Source organism: Capricornis sumatraensis, chromosome 14 (genome assembly GCF_032405125.1).
Source record: "Capricornis sumatraensis isolate serow.1 chromosome 14, serow.2, whole genome shotgun sequence".
Classification (NCBI taxonomy): domain Eukaryota; kingdom Metazoa; phylum Chordata; class Mammalia; order Artiodactyla; family Bovidae; genus Capricornis; species Capricornis sumatraensis.
The window spans coordinates 10,691,227-10,710,827 of NC_091082.1; the positions used below are offsets into that span (position 1 = coordinate 10,691,227).

The 19,601-nt window shown below is 56.8% G+C and overlaps 1 protein-coding gene across 4 annotated transcripts in view; it reads right to left on the reverse strand.

The window, feature by feature from the left end:
* Positions 1-667: 667 nt before the first annotated feature.
* PLEKHA6 (pleckstrin homology domain containing A6) overlaps positions 668-19,601 on the reverse strand; it is a 59,888-nt gene continuing 40,954 nt past the window's right edge. For 3 of the 4 annotated variants that reach the window (XM_068985835.1, XM_068985833.1, XM_068985836.1), the window contains 10 exons: positions 19,404-19,515; positions 18,135-18,274; positions 14,639-14,768; positions 14,257-14,363; positions 13,270-13,446; positions 11,673-11,840; positions 11,383-11,516; positions 10,745-10,890; positions 4,716-4,839; positions 668-4,097 (listed from right to left, as the gene is read on the reverse strand). In XM_068985835.1, the coding sequence (XP_068841936.1) occupies positions 4,724-4,839; positions 10,745-10,890; positions 11,383-11,516; positions 11,673-11,840; positions 13,270-13,446; positions 14,257-14,363; positions 14,639-14,768; positions 18,135-18,274; positions 19,404-19,515 (1,230 nt within the window). In that variant the 3' untranslated portion in view covers positions 668-4,097; positions 4,716-4,723. The remainder of the gene's footprint in view (positions 4,098-4,715; positions 4,840-10,744; positions 10,891-11,382; positions 11,517-11,672; positions 11,841-13,269; positions 13,447-14,256; positions 14,364-14,638; positions 14,769-18,134; positions 18,275-19,403; positions 19,516-19,601) is intronic. The other variant, XM_068985834.1, reaches the window with a different exon arrangement.

Here is a 19,601-nt window from a genome sequence, read left to right on the forward strand (position 1 = left end):
GAAGGTTCCAGGGCCTAAAGCATCTGATACTTCCATTGTTCAGGTTCTTGGGACAAGTCTTGATCTGGGATCACGTGGATCAAAAAGATGACAGTGGTGTTGACCACAAACCATCAGCCCCAGTCTGTGGGGAGGTCCCATCCTTCTGAGAATTCTGGGATTCCTGCCCGGGAGGGAGGCCAAGGGGGGCAGCCCACGGCTTAGGGGGAGCAGGTGGTCCCTTAGGGAAGGCCTAGCCCAGGCCTCCTCCCCCTTTCTGCCATGGACCCCAAGGCCAGGCACGGCAGACATGGACACGCAGTGCCAGAAACATGCCACTTGTACAAACCGTTTATTTCCTGGATTGGGTTTATACAAACTTGCAAGATACAAACGCAGAGCTCACTCAGTGCTTCAGTACCTGTATCTATAAAAAGAACGTTGCTGAGAAGGAAGCAAGCTCTCACCTGTCAGTCGGGATGGCCCCTCCCTGGGAAGGGGCTGTTACAGAGCCCTGACAGATAGTCACTGTTTACCTAACCTTAACTCTTCTTCTAAGGTCACTTTTATACTAAATAAAGACACCAAGATCATCAATTTCCTTGTATAGTTTATTGTCTAATACTAGCAAATCAAATTGGCCCCAATATGTGCATAAATAGATATATGTATATATATGTATATTTCATATTTTCCTTAGATTTAAGAGCTGCCAGGTGAGGGGCTGCCTAAAGGGAAGGGAATTACTTCTGTCTTGCTATAGTCAGCCCTGCTCCAAGAGCATCCCTCTCACCGACACAGGTGAGCAAGTACGCACAGCCTTCAACCTCAGAAAATCTCTAAAGTGACATTAGTACTTGATTACAGCCTCCTGGTTATTGTTGAGGGAGGTAATGTGTTAATTGGGAAGGCCCCAGGTTAGTAACCAGGGCTTTCCCCAGGTGGGTTACTTAGCTCTGGGCCCCCAGCCAGGCCCCCTTCATTCCTAGCAAGATGCTTTAGGCTGGGAATAGGGTGCCAGCAAAGGTCAAAGTGGGAGGCCAGGCTTCAAAGGCTGGCCAGGAGCTCTGTGCTAGGTTCCAAAACCTTTGATTCCAGATCTGGACAAAAGACTTCCATTCTGCCCAAATCTTTGCAAAGCAAGAGCCCCTTGCCCACTTCAGTAGTCACTAAGCAGTTTGGAAGGGTGAGCTGGCTTAGCTCAGGGCCCCAGCAGCAGGAAAGTCCTGGGCAAGGCTGAGATGCACCTTGTCCTTCGGACCCTCAGGACTGACTTCACAGTCTGGATGCCAGACTGGGGTACCATCCCCTTAACAATGGGCCCCAGAAGAAAGGTCACAGAGGGAGGCAGGTGCCGTAAATGTCACCCAGACCAGAGAGGGACCAAGTGAAGAGGAATGTGAGAAGTCCAAGGAACTTGAATGTGTCTGCCCCGAAGGACCAGAGATGTCAAACTGTTTCCACTGGCCGTTGCACCATAGCCTGGGTCCATCAAACGATAGACAGACATTCTCAGTGCTGTTTGGCATATTCCAGCAGGGTGATAAAGGTGGTGGTCCAGGAGCACATCTGGGGCGTGTATGCCTGCAAGGGTCTGCTTCTGTGCACACAGCTGTAAACATTTCCTTCAAGAAGGTTCACATTCAATAACCCTAGAGAGTCATCAAAAGTTGACAGTGTAATCAAATCCTTAGACCAGGACTGCAAGAGAATGTCCTGCCCTGGCAAGATCCTCTCCGGTTGAGCTCTGGGGACCAGCCCTTGGCAGACCGGGAATGGGAAGGAGGAGGCTGCTGAGGAGGACGGAAAGGTCGGGGGCTGGACCTAGAGGCAGCCCCCCAGTCCCTCACATCGTCTGCCAATTCCATTCAGACATTGCACATTTTGAAAATAGATTTGCTTTTATAACAAAAACGTAAAATAGATCTGTCTCAAAATAACTCCTCTCCCCCTCTTTGGATCAAAAGGCATGGGGTATGGCCGCAGTGTGCTTGGAATGCTGTGGAAAGGAAAGGAGAGAAAACGGGCCTGGCCAGGAGTTTCAGGAAAGGATCAGATGTCCAAACAAATATATATATTATATACACATCTGTAAAATGATAAATCTTCACAAAACATATATTAAGGCATGTAAAGCAACATAAAGAGCCAGCTTTATGAAAAAGAGGTGAAGGAGAGGTCGCAGAGGGGCAGACATTAATCCTTGGTATTTCGCATGTATTTCTAAAAATATCGCTTAAAAAAAAGACACGAAGAAAGGGGAAGGCATGGAAGGACCCCAAAAATCTGCTTTTCATGGATGGACAAGGTGTGGGAGAAGACGGAGAAGGGAGAGAGGGTTACCTGGGAACTGATCCCACCTGCCAGTCCATGGGGGAGGAAGGACAAGTTTCGGGTGCTTGAGCTGTGCTGAAGATGGGAGATACAGCCAAGCGTCACGTTTACAAAAACCTGCTAGATGTGAGGGTGAGCGAATCCTCCCGTCTATAAACCCTCAGAAACACGGGAATGTCCTAAGCACCTAGAACAGTGCCTGGTGCATAAAAGGTGCTCAGTAAATATTTGTTGAGTGAATTGTTAGCTTTACTTGCATATGAACCATAACTGTCCCAGCCACGAAGGAGTGGAGAGGAATTGCTCGAAGATGAAGTGATCGTTCTCAGGGACGTTGGAGGTCAGGTCGAAGTCTCGGGGAAGCAACCCTGGCAAAGAGAAGGTCTAGGGGCCAGGGGTTTCACTCTAGCTCCTCCATCCTCTCCAGCTACATTCATCAGAAGGTGGCGGAGCAGGGGGACAACAGGCTTGGCTCCTGTCTCTCCACCACTGGCCCCCCGGCTACGCAGGGTGTGAACGAGCCACACGAGAAGGGAGACGCTCCAACAGCTTCAACTTATCCCCATGTAGGACGCCTGGGATTGAGAGTAGGGCTCCAGAATCTGGCCTCCCAGGTTCAGGCCACATCTGCTCTCCTGGGGCAGACATTCAGCTGGCCCACAGCATATTCCAGGGGGAAGGAGATGAGATAGTGTCACAGAAATGTTTAGGGAAAGGCCCCGTGGCTGACCACACGCTCCACACCCTGACCACCCCACACTTTCTGGTCTTCCAGCAGGACCAAGACAGGTCCTTTTCTCTGCTCCTAACCCCAGGATGGGGAGGCCGAGGTCAGGCCCAGACCCAGAAGGAGCTGTCCCCAGCCCGCGCTCCCCGGGCCCTCAGCGCACACCTCCACCCCGCAGCAGCGGGCTCCGCTGGGGTCCTGGAGCTGGCAGCCCCCGATCCTGGCACAAGGTGGGGAGAGCTGAGCTGACACCTGGCGCTGTGCCTGGCACTAACCTGAGGCTCCACCCCGGGGAGACCAACCCGATTCCCTTCTCATCTCCGTCCTCCCCCTCCTCCTTGCGCACAAGCCCTGCCGTTCCCTTTCCTCTTGCCCTCCCGAGACCTCTCCCCATCTCTCCGCCACCCCTTCTCAACCTGCCCTCAGACACTGCACACACCTGCCGCTTCCTACCCACAGCCAGCGCTCCCCTCTGGGAGCCAAGGAGCCTCTCCCATCTCTCGTCAGCTTGTCTTTGGCTCAGGTAGGTGGTCAGTCTCCACTGGACCCCAAAGGAGCACCCAGTAAACAAGGATGTGCCAAGACCCTGGGCACTGCTGGACAGCAGGGCGGGGCTGATGGAAGGGGATGACGGCAGGCCCCGCTCTTGGCATCGAGAGACGAGTCCTAACCTAAGAGGGCCCAGGGTGCATTCCCCACCAGGGCGTCTTCTCCACTAAGGAATGTTCCAGCAGGGCTGTCACAACCCCAGCCAGGGCCAGAGCGAGGCTCCCTGTGCCGAGGGCAGCAGACAGGATGGTGCTCCTCACCCTGCCACCTGAGGCCCCGGCCTAGGGCGGCTGTCTGAGTCGCGAGGATCTCGGGCCGGAGCCCCGGCGGTGTGGACGCCACAGTGTCTGTGCTGCTGTTGGCGGCGACCCCAGCCCCTGGCCTGGCTCCCTGCGGCATTCCCACCGGAGCGCAGGGGCAGAGGGCCAGGGTGGGCAGCAGGGCAGAGGTGGGCTTCAGAACGTGGCTCTCTGGAGCTTCGCGGCATTGGCTTCAGCCAGGGCTTGCACTGGAGGAGAGAGACGCAGGTGAGAAGGCACTGCACCGGGGGGCGGGCCCTCCAGCCCACCCACCCAGAAAGAAGTCTCTCCTGCAAAAACCACCCCTCAACCCTGACAGAGGGGGACAAAGGAACAGAAGTCAGTTCTTGTTCAGCTGCCTGAACCTGAGGGGCTGTGTGCTAGGGGGAAGGGACACAGCCTTTGCCTAGAGCTGTCCGGGGACACTTTAATTTACAGAAGACCTGGGCACCATCTGGGAGAGATAAGATCTGGGAGAAGCAGCTTTCAGGGGCTTCTGAGGCAGGGAACAGATGGCAGGCTTGCAAGCCGACAGGAGGTGCAGGGGTGGGGAGCTGGGGCAGCCCTCTGACAGCGGACAGGAGCGGCCTCTGTCCCGTCTGCGCCCGAGATGCAAAGCCACTGGACCGGCAGCTTCCTGGGAGCAGCCCTGCCAGCCGGCTCCAGCCCAGCACCGCGCAGGATGGATGGACGGAGGGGAAGAGCAGCGAGGCGCGCCGGCGCGGGAGAGGCGATGGCAGGCAGGATGGAGGGTGCAGGCGGCTGGCCGGGGAAGGGCAGGGGTCCCACGCCCGGGGCTGGATGAAATACGGTAGAAAAGTGCTTACGTCAGAGCTCAGACCCGCATGACATGGCTGCTGTCGGCGCCCCGCGGGGGTTCAGACGGTAGGGGGTTGGCTGGTGGAGCCGGGGAGGCAGGGGAGGTGGGAGGGCTTGGGGTGGCACATTGCACTGGAAACAGAAATGAACAGGGCGGTGAATACGGGCTGCGGGGAGGGGTGGGGGGTCAGGAGGCCGGAGGCCGGTGCCCAGAGCAAGCGAAGCCCTCCTCCACGCAGGGAGCAAGGCAGGAGGCAAGCAGGGAGGAGCGCTGAGCTTGGGCATCTGTTCAAGCTGAGCGGAGCTGGTTCCAGGGTCGCCATGGAGGAGAGCACGGGACCCAGGGAGACCTGGCCGCATCCAAGCTCTGCTGAGAAGCAGGGTGACGGGGGGCGAGGCTGGCCCCTCTGAGCCTAGAGCTCCCCTTCCGTCTGTGCAGCGGGGAGATGCTCACACCTCCCCACGACTGTGGACAGGGTGAGGGGTGGCACCTTCAGAGGCAGTGATATCACTGATGACCATGATTAACAGTGCAGTAAAATCACACTAATCCAAACCACCAGGCCCTCATTCAATGACTCAGAGCGGAGTGACCCCAGTGTTTATCAGCCCATGAGGACAGAGGCTCCTGATGTGCTTCAGACCAGTCCGTTAACTTCAGCTGGAGGGTTCAAAAGCAATTCCCCACTGTCACTTGAGATCTCATTTCATCCCTCCAGGAAAGGCCAACTTCAATCCACCTCTAAACAGATCATCTAAGCCCGAAAGTGGTGACATTTAAATTAATGAGATTTTACTCTATCATCATTCTTTTCCATGCTGAGAACAGCCAAGTGAAGGACAAGGAAGGAGGAGTCGTAGTGTTAGGAACAGGCTCTGCAAGCCTCTAGGCCCCCGTGCTCCCTTGGTGTGGCTGCGGGAGCCTCACTCAGGCTCAGAGCAGAACCAGACCTGGGCCAGAGTCACACTGTCTTCCCCCGGAGAGGGACCCTGGCACCGGACTTCCCAGACCCTTGCTCCCACCCTACCTGGGCCCTCATCACCTTCCCTGGCCTCTGCACAGGAGAAAGGGCCTACGCAGCCCCGCGGCTCATCTGTACATGCCCACAAACACACAGAGACACAGCGCTCTCCCTGACAGGAAGTGATCGAGTCTGCATGGGTCCACAACACCACACCTTTCTACTCAGCACACACAACTCATGTGTGTGTATGGGCATGACTGAACCTGGCCTTGTACACAACCCAACACACTTGTCACTTCTCATACAAATACAACCACAAACACCTTTCAAGCACACATCCGTGCACACACCCGTATCACAGATCCAATGGTTAGTTGTCTGGTAACTTCAATTCCTAAGAGTCAAAGAACCAAAACCTAAGCAAGCAAGATCTTAAGGAAGCCAAATAGATGTTACAATGTACATGCAACAAAGCTCTTATAATTTATTCCCTGAAGAGTATCTGGAGTCCAGATACTCTTCAGTTCAGTTCAGCCGCTCAGTCGTGTCCGACTCTTTGCGACCCCATGAATCGCAGCGCACCAGGCCTCCCTGTCCATCACCATCTCCCGGAGCTCACTCAGACTCACGTCCATCGAGTCAGTGATGTCATCCAGCCATCTCATCCTCTGTCGGCCCCTTCTCCTCCTGTCCCCAATCCCACCCAGCTTCAAAGTCTTTTCCAATGAGTCAACTCTTCGCATGAGGTGACCAAAGTACTGGAGTTTCAGCTTTAGCACCATTCCTTCCAAAGGACACCCAGGGCTGATCTCCTTTAGAATGGACTGGTTGGATCTCCTTGCAGTCCAAGGGACTCTCAAGAGTCTCCTCCAACACCACAGTTCAAAAGCATCAATTCTTTGGCGTTCAGCCTTCTTCACAGTTCAACTCTCATATCCATGCATGACTACTGGAAAAACCATAGCCTTGACTAGAAGGACCTTAGTCGGCAAAGTAATGTCTCTGCTTTTGAATATGCTATCTAGGTTGGTCATAACTTTTCTTCCAAGGAGCAAGTGTCTTTTAACTTCATGGCTGCAGTCACCATCTGCAGTGATTTTGGAGCCCAGAAAAATAAAGTTTGATACTGTTTCCACTGTTTCCCCATCTATTTCCCATGAAGTGATGGGACCGGATGCCATAATCTTCGTTTTCTGAATGTTGAGCTTTAAGCCAACTTTTTCGCTCTCAACTTTCACTTTCATCAAGAGGCTTTTTAGCTCCTCTTCACCTTCTGCCATAAGGGTGGTGTCATCTGCATATCTGAGGTTATTGATATTTCTTCCAGCAATCGTGATTCCAGCTTGTGTTTCTTCCAGTCCAGCATTTCTCATGATGTACTCTACATATAAGTTAAATAAGCAGGGTGACAATATACAGCCTTGACGTACTCCTTTTCCTATTTGGAACCAGTCTGTTGTTCCATGTCCAGTTTTAACTGTTTCCAGATACTCTTATTTAAACATAATTACAAAAGCAGAGACATTACTTTGCTGACTAAGGTCCGTCTAGTCAAGGCTATGGTTTTTCCAGTGGTCATGTATGGATGTGAGAGTTGGACTGTGAAGAAAGCTGAGCGCCGAAGAATTGATGCTTTTGAACTGTGGTGTTGGAGGAGACTCTTGAGAGTCCCTTGAACTGCAAGGAGATCCAACCAGTCCATTCTGAAGGAGATCAGCCCTGCGATTTCTTTGGAAGGAATGATGCCAAAGCTGAAACTCCACTACTTTGGCCACCTGATGTGAAGAGTTGACTCATTGGAAAAGACTTTGATGCTGGGAGGGATTGGGGGCAGGAGGAGAAGGGGACGACAGAGGATGAGATGGCTGGATGCATCACTGACTCCATGGACGTGAGTTTGAGTGAGCTCTGGGGGTTGGTGATGGACAAGGAGGCCTGGCGTGCTGCGATTCATGGGGTCACGGGGAGTCAGACACGACTGAGTGACTGAACTGAACTGATGATAGGTGTTGACTTGCTGGGTTTCTAGCCCATGAGAGATTAGAAACAGGAAAATTAGGAGAGGGAGAGAGAAAGAGGAATTGAGAGGCCCACTGAGGCACAACTGAAGGCGAGAACAGCTTCTGTGAAAAGGAGACATATTAACTTTAAAACCTTCACAGTCTGGGAACATTTAGCAGGGCCACAAATAGATCTGTACAGATTAGAGACCCCAAGGGCATCTCTTCCACAGAGGTCAGCAAAATAAGGACATTTATAATGATACTCTAGTGGTAAAGAACCCTCCTGCCAGTACAGGAGATGCTGGTTCGACCCCGGGTTGGAAAGATCCTCTGGAGGAGGGCATGGAAACCCACTCCAGTATTCTTGCCTGGAGAATCCCCATGGACAGAGGAGCCTGGTGGGCTGCAATCCATGGGGGCGCAAAGAGTTAGACACAACTGAAGTGACTTAGCACACGTACATGCATAATGATACTAAATGAGTGAGAACAAGAAAGATTAATTATGTTAAATACAACCTCTTTAAGAAATTAGAGAAATACTAAACGGATTATGAATACGTCCATCAAAATAAGTTCACATACGTAGCAGACAGGCATTGCACAATGCGCTACTCCAGTTGTGTGTTCACAAGTACCACCCCACCTGCACGTACAAATAATCAGTCACACGTATTCACGATCACGAGGCTGTGCTCTCTCCATCCTGCACACGTCGGTGTGTTTTCACAAAAGTTCCATACACACACTGTGCACAACATATACACAAATAGCCTTGATCATCCATCACCCTGCAAAGAAAGCCCATCACACGCATTTTTAAGCACCACCTCCACCTACATATTGTACACTCACAGCAACAGTTTCCCAAACACCACCTGTGCTGATACATAATGGGTCTCTGCACAACCCCCATAGACGTTTTGCACACACAGACACACTCCTATATTTGCAAACATTCCCTCCATGCATACATCACATACGTGAATATAAACACATACATGTGTACCTACAACCATTACCCAGTACAGACACTGCAATGACATCACGCCACATGGACAAGCCCAGTATTGCCACATCTTCCGTATACTGCACGCCAGGGACACCAGCAATGGCTACACGCTTGCCGCCCGCCTTGGCACCAGGCCACCCCCTGCCCGCTGCACCAGCCCACAGGCACCCTCTCCCACACAGTGACTGCCGTACCCATTGCCCGCTGCACCAGCCCACGGGCACCCTCTCCCACACAGCGACGGCCATGCCTGGCAGAGCTGGGCTCTGGGAACATGAGCCACAGGCCGGGGCAGTGGGCACAGGGTAAGTCTGAGGTCTGGCCGGGCCACAGCCATGTTTTAAATAGTTGGGGTTTTGGCAAAAGCAGGGTGACCATTTGCTTTCCGCACACAGACTCTGGAATGTAAGCCCATGTGTATCAAGGGAGAATCTGAAAAGCCAGGGTGAGTTTTGTTTTCACAACGCCTTCGGTAGGGGAGCGGTAGCAGGGAAAGCCAGGGGCCGGGGAGGGGCAGAGGGAAGTATTAATAGCTCCGTCTGTTCTAACTCTTGAAACAGGAAGTTGCCTTTTGCCCAGAGCGTGTGGAATTTGATCTTTGGAAGGTTCCGGTTCATTTTGTAGCTAAACTACAGGGCGGTTGACAGAAGCTTCCTTGTAGCCAAACTGGTTCTGCTGCCGTTTGGCTGCAGGCTGGGGCTCTCTGAAGCCTGTCACTTCTCTTGCTCTCCTCTCCTGCCCATGGAAAGCTTGTTTCTGAAAGATCTCCAAGGACGTTCCCTGGCCACCCATTCTAAAGTCCATTTATATCCAAACTGCTAGTAGGTTCTTCCTTAAAGCTTACTTAGATCCCTTTTGCTGTATCTCAAAACCCTTTGGTTTCTGAAAATACCCATATGTAAAATAGCTAGGAAAACCACCAAAGCCTCCTGCTTCTACGTTAGCTGCTGCTATTTCAGCTAATATGACCCCCAGAACTAGGACTACTGCTCCTACAGCAGAGGAGCATTTACTGAGCAGCTACTGGGTGCCAGGCACGGGGCCACGTGCTCAGCACACCTTGTTTCCATCCTCACACCACGAGACAGGCATCTTGATTTAAATTTTACAGATGCAGAAAAGAGCCAGGACTGAAACCCTGTGTCCCTGACATGAAAAGCCTTTCCTTCCTCTGTGCGTCCAGCCATGATCCTGAGCTGACACGCACCCAGGGCTTTAGAGCTGTGGCCAGCACGACTAATGTCATCACAAGCCTGGCATCCATCTAGGGCATTCGTCTTGACTGGCCTTTGCAGCCTTCCCCCTCTCCATCCGAAGCACCTTTAGTGTTGAGGAAGTGGGAATATTCTGTCTCCCAGGCTTCGTGACTTGACCAACTTCCTCCACCACAAAGCCTCCCATTCACAGAGTCTCTTCCATTCTTCCCAATTACATTCTCCTCTTTTCCAGGGTGCTTCCCTTCAGGCGGAAGAGAAGTTAATTCTCCTGGCTACAACCCCGTAGTGTCCACTAAGACCCACTAGCCTTTGTGTCAGTGTGAAGTCAGCTCCTTACACTCATCTTTTCTTAGCAGCAAAGTGGGTTTGGGTCAACAGCCACGGTGGTGACTCTATTGGCTACTTGTACCATCTTCCCGTTGCATTCCTGCCATTTGCCTGCAGCACGAATGGGCAGTGGGAGAAAGCCCTGGAACACTGGCCCTCACTCCGCCACACTCTGGCACACACGTGTATATCTCCCCATCAAGCTCAGTCATCACCCCTTCTCTGGGCCTTTCCTGGACCTGCATAGGTTCGGCGGCTCCCTGCGCTCCCCACACGGCCTCTGGCCATTCCGCCAACCAGCAGCGAGGCGGGTCATCGTGACTCTGAGCCCCCAGATGTCAGCTCCTCTGGTCCCTTCGCACCCCGTGAACCTAGCACAGTCCCTGGTGCCCAATAAGCGCGCATCCTGACCTCAAGGAACACGGCCCTGGCTCTACGCTAGCCCCTGCCACGCTGCCTCCCCTACCCCTGGGCAGCCGGTCTCCCTGGCAGAGCGAGGCCCAGCCCCTCTCACCAGACAGCATGCGCCCTCTGCGGGAGGCCTCGGTCGCCAGGGCGCAGGAGATCTCAATCCTCTTCTCCTGCTCCTGCAGCTGGCTCTCTGAGTCCTGGGGCACGTCCACAAAGTCCCCCTCGCCGACGGGCACCACACTCTGCATGCTGGAGAGGCACAGACACACAGACATGGAGGGGGCAGCATGGCCCAGCTGGCCTGGGGGACCTGCGGGCTGAGGGTGGTGGGGGTCCGGGGGCCTGTGGGTGTGCAAGCCTGTCCCCCGGGGTGAGCAGGACCCTGGCAAATCGCATGTCAGGACCCCTGCCTGCAACATTTCAAAACGAACTGGAAGGTTTAAGAGAACACTCAGGGCAGCCTCGGTGGGGAAGAGAAGTCAGCAGAGGGCAGCTCATCCGTTTGTCTTCATGAGAGCACACGCATGAGCCCAGGAGGTCCCTGCGTTGCCGCGGGCTGCGGCACCGACCCGGCCACGTGCCTCGGCCCAGGCTGCCGCCTCAAACCACTTCTTCCACGGTGGGAGGCTTGGGAGAACCAACCACGTGTGTCCGGGCACTGGATTCAGCAGCACCAGCGCCCTCGATGTCCCGGGTGCCAGGGTGGGCGGAGGAGGCGGAGGCTCACCCGAGGCCTGTTACCTGGACTTGGCAATGAGCGTCTTGATCCTCTCCACCTTCCTCTGCTTCTCCTTCAGCTCCTCCGGGCTCAGGGGCGGGTCGGGCTCCAGGTCAATGTACCGCTCAGGGATGAGGACTTTGTCCGGGGTGGAGAGCTGTGGAGAAGCGCGGTCACCGCCTCCAGGCCCTCCTACGGTGCCCCCACCTCCCCGCCCCCCACCCCCGCCCAGCGCTGCCCGTGCAGGACGCCGCTCACCTCCTTGCTGATGTCCACGACCCCCGCCCCGCGCTGCCCTTGCAGGACGCCTCACCTCTTTGCTGATATCCACGTCATAATGCTGGGGCTCCAGCTCCATCTTGCGGAGCCGGGCGATCTCCTCCCGCGGAGTCTCGTAGGCCTGCCCGCCGGGCTCCTCGGCTCGCAGCGCCGCCTCCAGGTTGGAGATGTCTACCTCGTGGATGCTGCGGTGGCGGCGCACCTGGGGGGGGCGCCGCAGACTCAGGACCGCGCGGGGCCTCTGTCCCGCTGCCCCCAGGCAGCCCCGACCATGCCGAGGTCCTCACCGGCCCTGCCCAGCACTGCTGAGCTGGCCACCACCCCACTGGGCCCACTGTGTCCACTGCAAAGCTGCCCTCCTTCCGCGGTGCTTGTCCAAAGCCTGCTCACCCACAAGGGCGCAGAGGAGACACCTCACCACTGTCGCCTGTCAGCGCTGTCTCTCCCCGCCTGCCTCACCTGTGTTCACATCCTGCGCCATATATTCTGAGTAACGGAATCAGTGTGTCTTACATGGATCGCTAGCCTTATCACATGAAAGAAGGGCAGGATTTATGGGTCATGAGTTTTCTTTTCTGAAATTTAGTGGAAAGAGAAGTTAGGTGCATAGTTTGGGCTATTCTTAGCTCTGCAATTAGGAGCTGTGTGGCCCAGAGCTCCTTAATTTCTCATGACTTTTTCCCCCGTCTCTAAAATGGGGACAAAGCCCGTCTAGTCAAAGCATGGTTTCTCCAGTGGTCATGTATGGATGTGAGAGTGGGACCATAAAGAAGGCTGAGAGCAAAGAATTGATGCTTTTGAATTGTGGCACTGAAGACTCTTGAGAGTCCCTGGGACTGCAAGGAGATCCAATCAGTTGATCCTAAAGGAAATCAACCCTGAATATTCATTGGAAGCACTGATGCTGAAGCTCCAATACTTTTGGCCACTTCATTTGAAGAGCCAACTCATTGGAAAGGATCCTGATGCTGGGAAAGATTATAGGCAAAAGAAGGGGGTGACAGAGGATGAGACAGTTAATTAGCATCAGCCTCTCAATGGACATACATCTGAGATAGTGAAGGATGGGGAAGGCTGGTGTGCTGCAGTCCATGGGGTCGTAAAAAGTCTGACACGACCTAGTGACTGAACCACAGCAACGGGGGTAACACTTCCTAGTCCCATGTCCTTAAAACGACTAAACGAGACGAAAGGGCCTGTGACCTGTACTGCACCACGTGTTGGTGTCCTATGATGATGACCTTCAGTCACCCCCAGCCCAATGTTAAGCACACAGGAAATGCTCTAGAAACACGGACAAGTGATAGCTACTTCCAGGTTGTGGATTCTGTACTATTCTCTATTCAATGAATGTTGTATAATTCACTTCAACTAAAATAATCAAGGCATTTCTTTTTATGAGTTATTTTTCTCAAAACACAAAAGAGGCAAACACTTGCTGTAATATGTCTTCTGCCCAGCGCGGGAGAAGCTTCCCCAGGTCTCCCAGTTGCCTGGCTTGGGCCCGTCCTGGCCCCTCCTTGCTGACACCTCCTCCTCCCTCAGGCCCCTCCGGCTCAGGCTGACCATGCCTGGCGGTGGGCAGTGCTAGCGGACACCAGGCTGAGTCTGTGGGGCCGGGAGGACGTTACCACTTTGTAGGCAGGCCGGGCACCGGGGGCGGGGGCCGGGCTGGCTGGGAGCTGCAGACTCCTCCGCTTGTCCCTGGTGGAGCCGCTCTGCCGCCGCCGCATACGGTCCATCTGCTCCTCCACGCTCATTTTGGCCTTGCCCTCGCCAGGAAACACAGCGCTCTTGGGGCGCTCCTGCTGCGGGGGGAGGACAGGGCTTGGACTGGTGCCCTCCCCTGCCCTCCGACTTTTTATCTGCCTGGATCCCTTAAAATTTCCCTTCTCTGGGAAGCCTGCCTGTAATGGGTTACATAGTGAACCCTGAAGGGTACATCTAAGTCCTAACCGCAGTATCTGTGCATGTGACCTTATCTGGAAATGGAGTTTTTGCAGGTGTAATTAAGCTACGGAGCCCAAGATGAGATCATTTTCAATTGTGGTGTGTTCTAAATTGAATAATGGGTGCCTTTATAAGCAACAGGAAAAAGAAAACACATAGAGTAGAAGGAGATGTGAAGGTGGGGCAGAGATTGGGGTGGCATGTCTACAAGCCAAATGTTGCCCGCAACAACCAGAAGGCATGAGGGAAGCACGGAATGGGTGTTTCCTCAGCCTGCACACACAGCCCACCTTCAGACACCTTGATTCTGGACACCTGCCTCTGTAATGGTGAGGGAATAACTTCTGCTTTCAATCACCACATTCGTGGCATTTTGCTAACTTCCTAGGAAATTAACACAGTGCCTCTGGCCAGCACATGTACGTCTGACTATCGACGTTTGCGTTTGTGTTTCATCAGTAGCACATTATAATAATTTTGTTCAATCGTGATTATGCACAGCTTCCTCGTCTCATGACGTGTTTCCTTGAAGAACTCCCCCACTCCCCTTCTTCTGTCTTGTTCTACCTTCCTCCTCTAGCTCCGGGCTTCCTGAACTGTGACAGACAGGCGGACACACAGCCCAGCTTGGGCCGCCAAGCTCTCTGGGCCTGCGGGCGTGCACTCACCCGGGAGGAGAGGCCATTGGTGAGCCCGTTGGCACTCCTCCTCACCACCCTCGATGGAGTCACTTCTTCATCGGTGGGTGACTTGGTCCGTGGGGGTACGATGCCCACTGTAGGGAGACACAGTGGCCAGTGGGTCCCACAAAGAGGGACATAGGGCTGCCCGCTCCTCAGAGGGGCTCGGCCCCACCCACTCCTCGGAGGGGCTCAGCCTGCCCCTTCTCAGGGAGGTTCGTCCTGCCCCTTCTCAGAGGGGCGTGGTCCCGCCAGCTGCAGAGGTGGAGGCCCAGGTGAGGAAGCGCTTCCTTGGGTGTGAGTGAGCACCTCTCTGGGCTCCCCTCTGATGCGAAGCCTCGCTTCTAGGGGGCAGCGGGGCAGGGGGTACCTTTGTTGAGAGCCGCCTGCTTCTCTGCCTCAGCCTCTTGCCTGGTGGACACAAGGCTGATGTCTCTAGAGGTGTCCAGGGGGGATGTCTGCTGGGGGTCTCTCTTGCTTTGCTCGTAGCTTGCCTTGGGCTAGGGAGAAAGGATGAGAAGATGGATGGACGGACGGTGCTAGAGTAACCTCGGAGAACTGGGCCCTGGTGGTGATGCTCTGTTTTGCGATGGTTGGAGTGCCAACCTCTGAAAGAGACACGGAGCAGGGAGACTGTGCACTCACTGGCAAGCGGGCAAGGATGCGCTTGAGCCTCCCCTCCATGCCAATGTGGGGCCCTCTTGTGGAAAGAGGGCTCAGGGCCTCCAAGAGGCCCCCAGTTGAGGCTCATCAGAGAGATTCCCTCATGGCAAACATGGAATGCACAGACTTGCTGTGAGCCAGAGGAGGAACGACTGGGGCAGGGGGCCACAGAGCCAGAGATCTCTGCGGATTCTATCGGCGTTTTCAACAAGAAAACCAGGTGAGTTTTGTGCGAAGGAAAAGGGCATTGGGGTTGTGGACTCCCAGAACCGCGTGACTAGACCAGAGGTCAGAAACTAGCTCTGGTCCAACTGGAGAGCTTGGGTGAGTCCTATCACCTGTTTTTGTCTGTAAAACTGAGGTAACGATGCCTGTCCTGCCCCGCGCACCGGGCAGACCCTCGAGGGTTGTGCATATTACCAGTAAATGGCTGAGCCTGTTTTACGACTCTTTCTGCTCAGCACACAACCTCTTCCAAGCCTAACTTCACATTTCTCCTGAACAAAGGAGCCAGAACAGGGGAGAAAGTGTGTGTATCCTTACATTCTGGGGGCTGGTGAGGCCCAGAGACACAGGCAAGGGAAGAGGGAGAGCGTGGGGGGATGGGGGCTGAGGTGGAGCAAGGCAGGAAGAGACCAGAACGGCGCTGGTGGGGATGGGGCGTCGCGGGGTCTCCGTCGTCGGTCACGCTGGCAGGGAGCGGGCCCCAACCCACCACCCACAGCCACGGGCTGCCACGGGGCAGGGCAGCAACCAGTTTTCCACTGTCCACAGGAAGCAAAAGGGGAAAGAGGTCCAGTACGAGGGCCTCAGCCATCCCTCTGCTCATCCCAGAGTCTGACTGGACAGAGGCCAGGAACGCTGAGCTGTGGGAAAGTCAGCCCGGGAACAGGGTCAGTGACCTGGTCTCCTGCAGGCCGCTCCCTCCATCCCTGCCCTCGGGGCCCGAGGGCGCCGGGTACCTGACCCCTGGCTGTCTCACCACCGCAGTGCCAGGAAGGGGAGTTGGGGAGCGGCCAGAAGCGGCTCTCGCTAGGGAGTGCAGGCACACTGGGAGGAGACTCCAGGGGGACGTAGGCTTTGGGGAGGGGGGGCCGCGGCGGGCCGGGCTCCTGAGGCAGAGAGAAGCCAGAGCGTTAGTAGGAGCAGAGCAGCGGCTGTGAGAGCAGAAGAAGAGAACGTTAGCAGAGGCGGACACACCGCGGGAGCCGGGGCGGGCGGACCCTCACTCCCACCCGGGCCGGGGCGGGCCGGGACCCCCTCACTCCCACCTGGGCCGGGGCGGGCCGGGACCCCCTCACTCCCACCTGGGCCGGGGCGGGCCGGGACCCCCTCACTCCCACCCGGGCCGGGGCGGGCCGGGGCAGGCCGGGACCTCTCACTCCCACCCGGGCCGGGGCGGGCCGGGACCCCCTCACTCCCACCTGGGCCGGGGCAGGCCGGGGCGGGCGGACCCCCTCACTCCCACCTGGGCCGGGGCGGGCCGGGACCCCCTCACTCCCACCCGGGCCGGGGCGGGCCGGGGCAGGCCGGGACCTCTCACTCCCACCCGGGCCGGGGCGGGCCGGGGCGGGCGGACCCCCTCACTCCCACCCGGGCCGGGGCGGGCGGACCCCCTCACTCCCACCCGGGCCGGGGCGGGCCGGGACCCCCTCACTCCCACCCGGGCCGGGGCGGGCCGGGACCCCCTCACTCCCACCTGGGCCGGGGCGGGCCGGGGCGGGCGGACCCCCTCACTCCCACCCAGGCCGGGGCGGGCCGGGGCGGGCGGACCCCCTCACTCCCACCCGGGCCGGGGCGGGCCGGGACCCCCTCACTCCCACCTGGGCCGGGGCGGGCGGACCCCCTCACTCCCACCCAGGCCGGGGCGGGCCGGGGCGGGCGGACCCCCTCACTCCCACCCGGGCCGGGGCGGGCGGACCCCCTCACTCCCACCCGGGCCGGGGCGGGCCGGGACCCCCTCACTCCCACCCGGGCCGGGGCGGGCCGGGACCCCCTCACTCCCACCTGGGCCGGGGCGGGCCGGGGCGGGCGGACCCCCTCACTCCCACCCAGGCCGGGGCGGGCCGGGGCGGGCGGACCCCCTCACTCCCACCCGGGCCAGGGCGGGCCGGGACCCCCTCACTCCCACCCGGGCCGGGGCGGGCCGGGACCCCCTCACTCCCACCTGGGCCGGGGCGGGCCGGGGCGGGCGGACCCCCTCACTCCCACCCGGGCCGGGGCGGGCCGGGACCCCCTCACTCCCACCTGGGCCGGGGCGGGCCGGGGCGGGCGGACCCCCTCACTCCCACCCGGGCCGGGGCAGGCCGGGACCCCCTCACTCCCACCCGAGCCGGGGCAGGCCGGGGCAGGCCGGGACCTCTCACTCCCACCCGGGCCGGGGCGGGCCGGGGCGGGCCGGGACCCCCTCACTCCCACCCGAGCCGGGGCAGGCCGGGGCAGGCCGGGACCTCTCACTCCCACCCGGGCCGGGGTGGGCTCACCTGCAGGCGAGCCCTGCCTGCCCGTGATGCCCTCCTGTACTGAGGCCCCAGCGCGTTCTTCAGAGCTCTCTCCTCATCACCACCCCCGTCACTCTGGGCGCATCCTCCCTTCTACCTCTGTTCTGCCATCTCTGCTGACTAAGGCCTTCTGCCCGTCCCTCTCCCTGCCCCAGTGCTTCGTGGCCCAGTTTAGATTCCACCTTCTCTTTGGAACATTGGAGCTTCTGCGGTCTGAACAGTGTGGCTCAATATTGAGACACACGCCACCACGTTCCAGAGGGGGGCTGTTCCCTGTGAATGGGGTAAAGTCCCGCAGGCATCTTTCCGAGAGGGCCTCATACTATCCCTTGCCCAGTCTCAGAAAAGACTTGCTGATTTACTGACCCAGAAAATGCTTCCCACACTGACTCTCAGCTCTCCCGTCCTGAAACAATCCCAGATTTAAATTTCTATTAAGTGTTTGGTATCTTTGCTAACCATCGTGGAGCTCAGGGAGACTGCCACCTACGGCAACTAAAAATGACAGCTAGGGATAAGAACAGGTAAAGGAGAAATCTGGAGCAAAGTTCACAAACTGGGTGTTAGAATGACTATCTTAGCGAGAGAGACAGAGCATTAGGGGCCTCTGGGGAGGAGATAAGCACAGAATTTGTACAGTTTCAAGCAAATGAGAACTGGGTCCTCCCTCCCCTGCCCACCTTACCCACGACCTCTGCTTACCTCACTGAAGCCAGGCTTGGTGGGGGACCCCTGAGAGCCAGACACCAGGGAGAAGGGGCTCAGTGGGCTGGTGAGGCTGGCGGAGCTCAGAGGGCTGGCGGGGCTGTTGGAGCTGTAAGTGCCCGAGGGGCCAAGTCCTCCTTGGGGAAGCAGAAGGGGAGAGAGGTGAGGACAGGGGCAGGGGTGTGGCCTGGAGTGTGGCCGGGCTCTGTGGTGGGAAGGCAGGGGTTGGTTTAGGGCGTCAGGGCCACCTGGCCTGCTGAAGGGACTGGGGCTGGGTCACAGGCTGGCTGTCGAGAGGCAAGCTGGGCAGGAAAAGATAATGGACGGAAATGACATCACTGCCTCCAAGGGTCCAGAGACATGGACCAAAGTCCCTGGGCGGAAGGAAGAAAGATACTAAGCTAGTGGTCTCGGATCACCAGCTAGCCCACGGCTCCAGAATCACTGCAGATGGGGACTGCAGCCATGAAATTAAAAGACGCTCACTCCTTGGAAGGAAAGCGATGCCCAACCTAGACAGCATATTCAAAAGCAGAGACATTACTTTGTCAAAGGTCCGTCTAGTCAGGGCTATGGTTTTTCCAGCGGTCATGTATGGATGTGAGAGTTGGACTATAAAGAAAGCTGAGCTCAGAAGAACTGATGCTTTTGAACGGTGGTGTTGGAGAAGACTCTTGAGAGTCCCTTGGACGGCAAGGAGATCCAACCAGTCCATCCTAAAGGAGACCAGTCCTGGGTGTTCATTGGAAGGACTGATGTTGAAGCTGAAGCTCCAGTACTTTGGCCACCTGATGCGAAGAGCTGACTCATATGAAAAGACCCTGATGCTGGGAAAGATTGATGGCGGGAGGAGAAGGGGACGACAGAGGATGAGATGGTTGGATGGCATCACCAACTCAATGGACACGAGTTTGGGTAAACTCCGGGAGTTGGTGATGGACAGGAAGGCCTGGCCTGCTGCAGTTCATGGGGTTGCAAAGAGTTGGACACAACTGAGTGACTGAACTGAACTGAGGGCCAGGAAAGCACTGTGCTCTTTGACCTGTTCCAGGGAGGAATCAAGAGGATCAAGGCAACAGCCTCTTTGGTGTATCTGGTTTGTTCTGGGTGGGGGACGTTTCTGGAGCCCTGAGAAGGCCCGGGCTGGCTCTGAGCACAGTGTGAGGGCCTGCAGAGGTACAAGTTGGCAGCTGCGGGATGGAGACCAGAAACACGCTTTTTCTGCTGAGGCCAGGAGCCCAGGAGGCTGCTGGAGAGAGCACCCACCTCTGTGCTTGGCCGTGTCTGTGCCCCGGGACGGGTTATTCTTCCTCAGCCCCTCCATTACATCCTGGACCCTCCAGATCTCCTTCTGGATTTGCCGGTTGAGCACCTCATTCTGAAATGGCCAGAGAGCAGGTCAAAGGAAGTCGCTACCCAGGAGTGTCCCAGTGGGAGCATTCCCATGCTCACGCGCACACACAC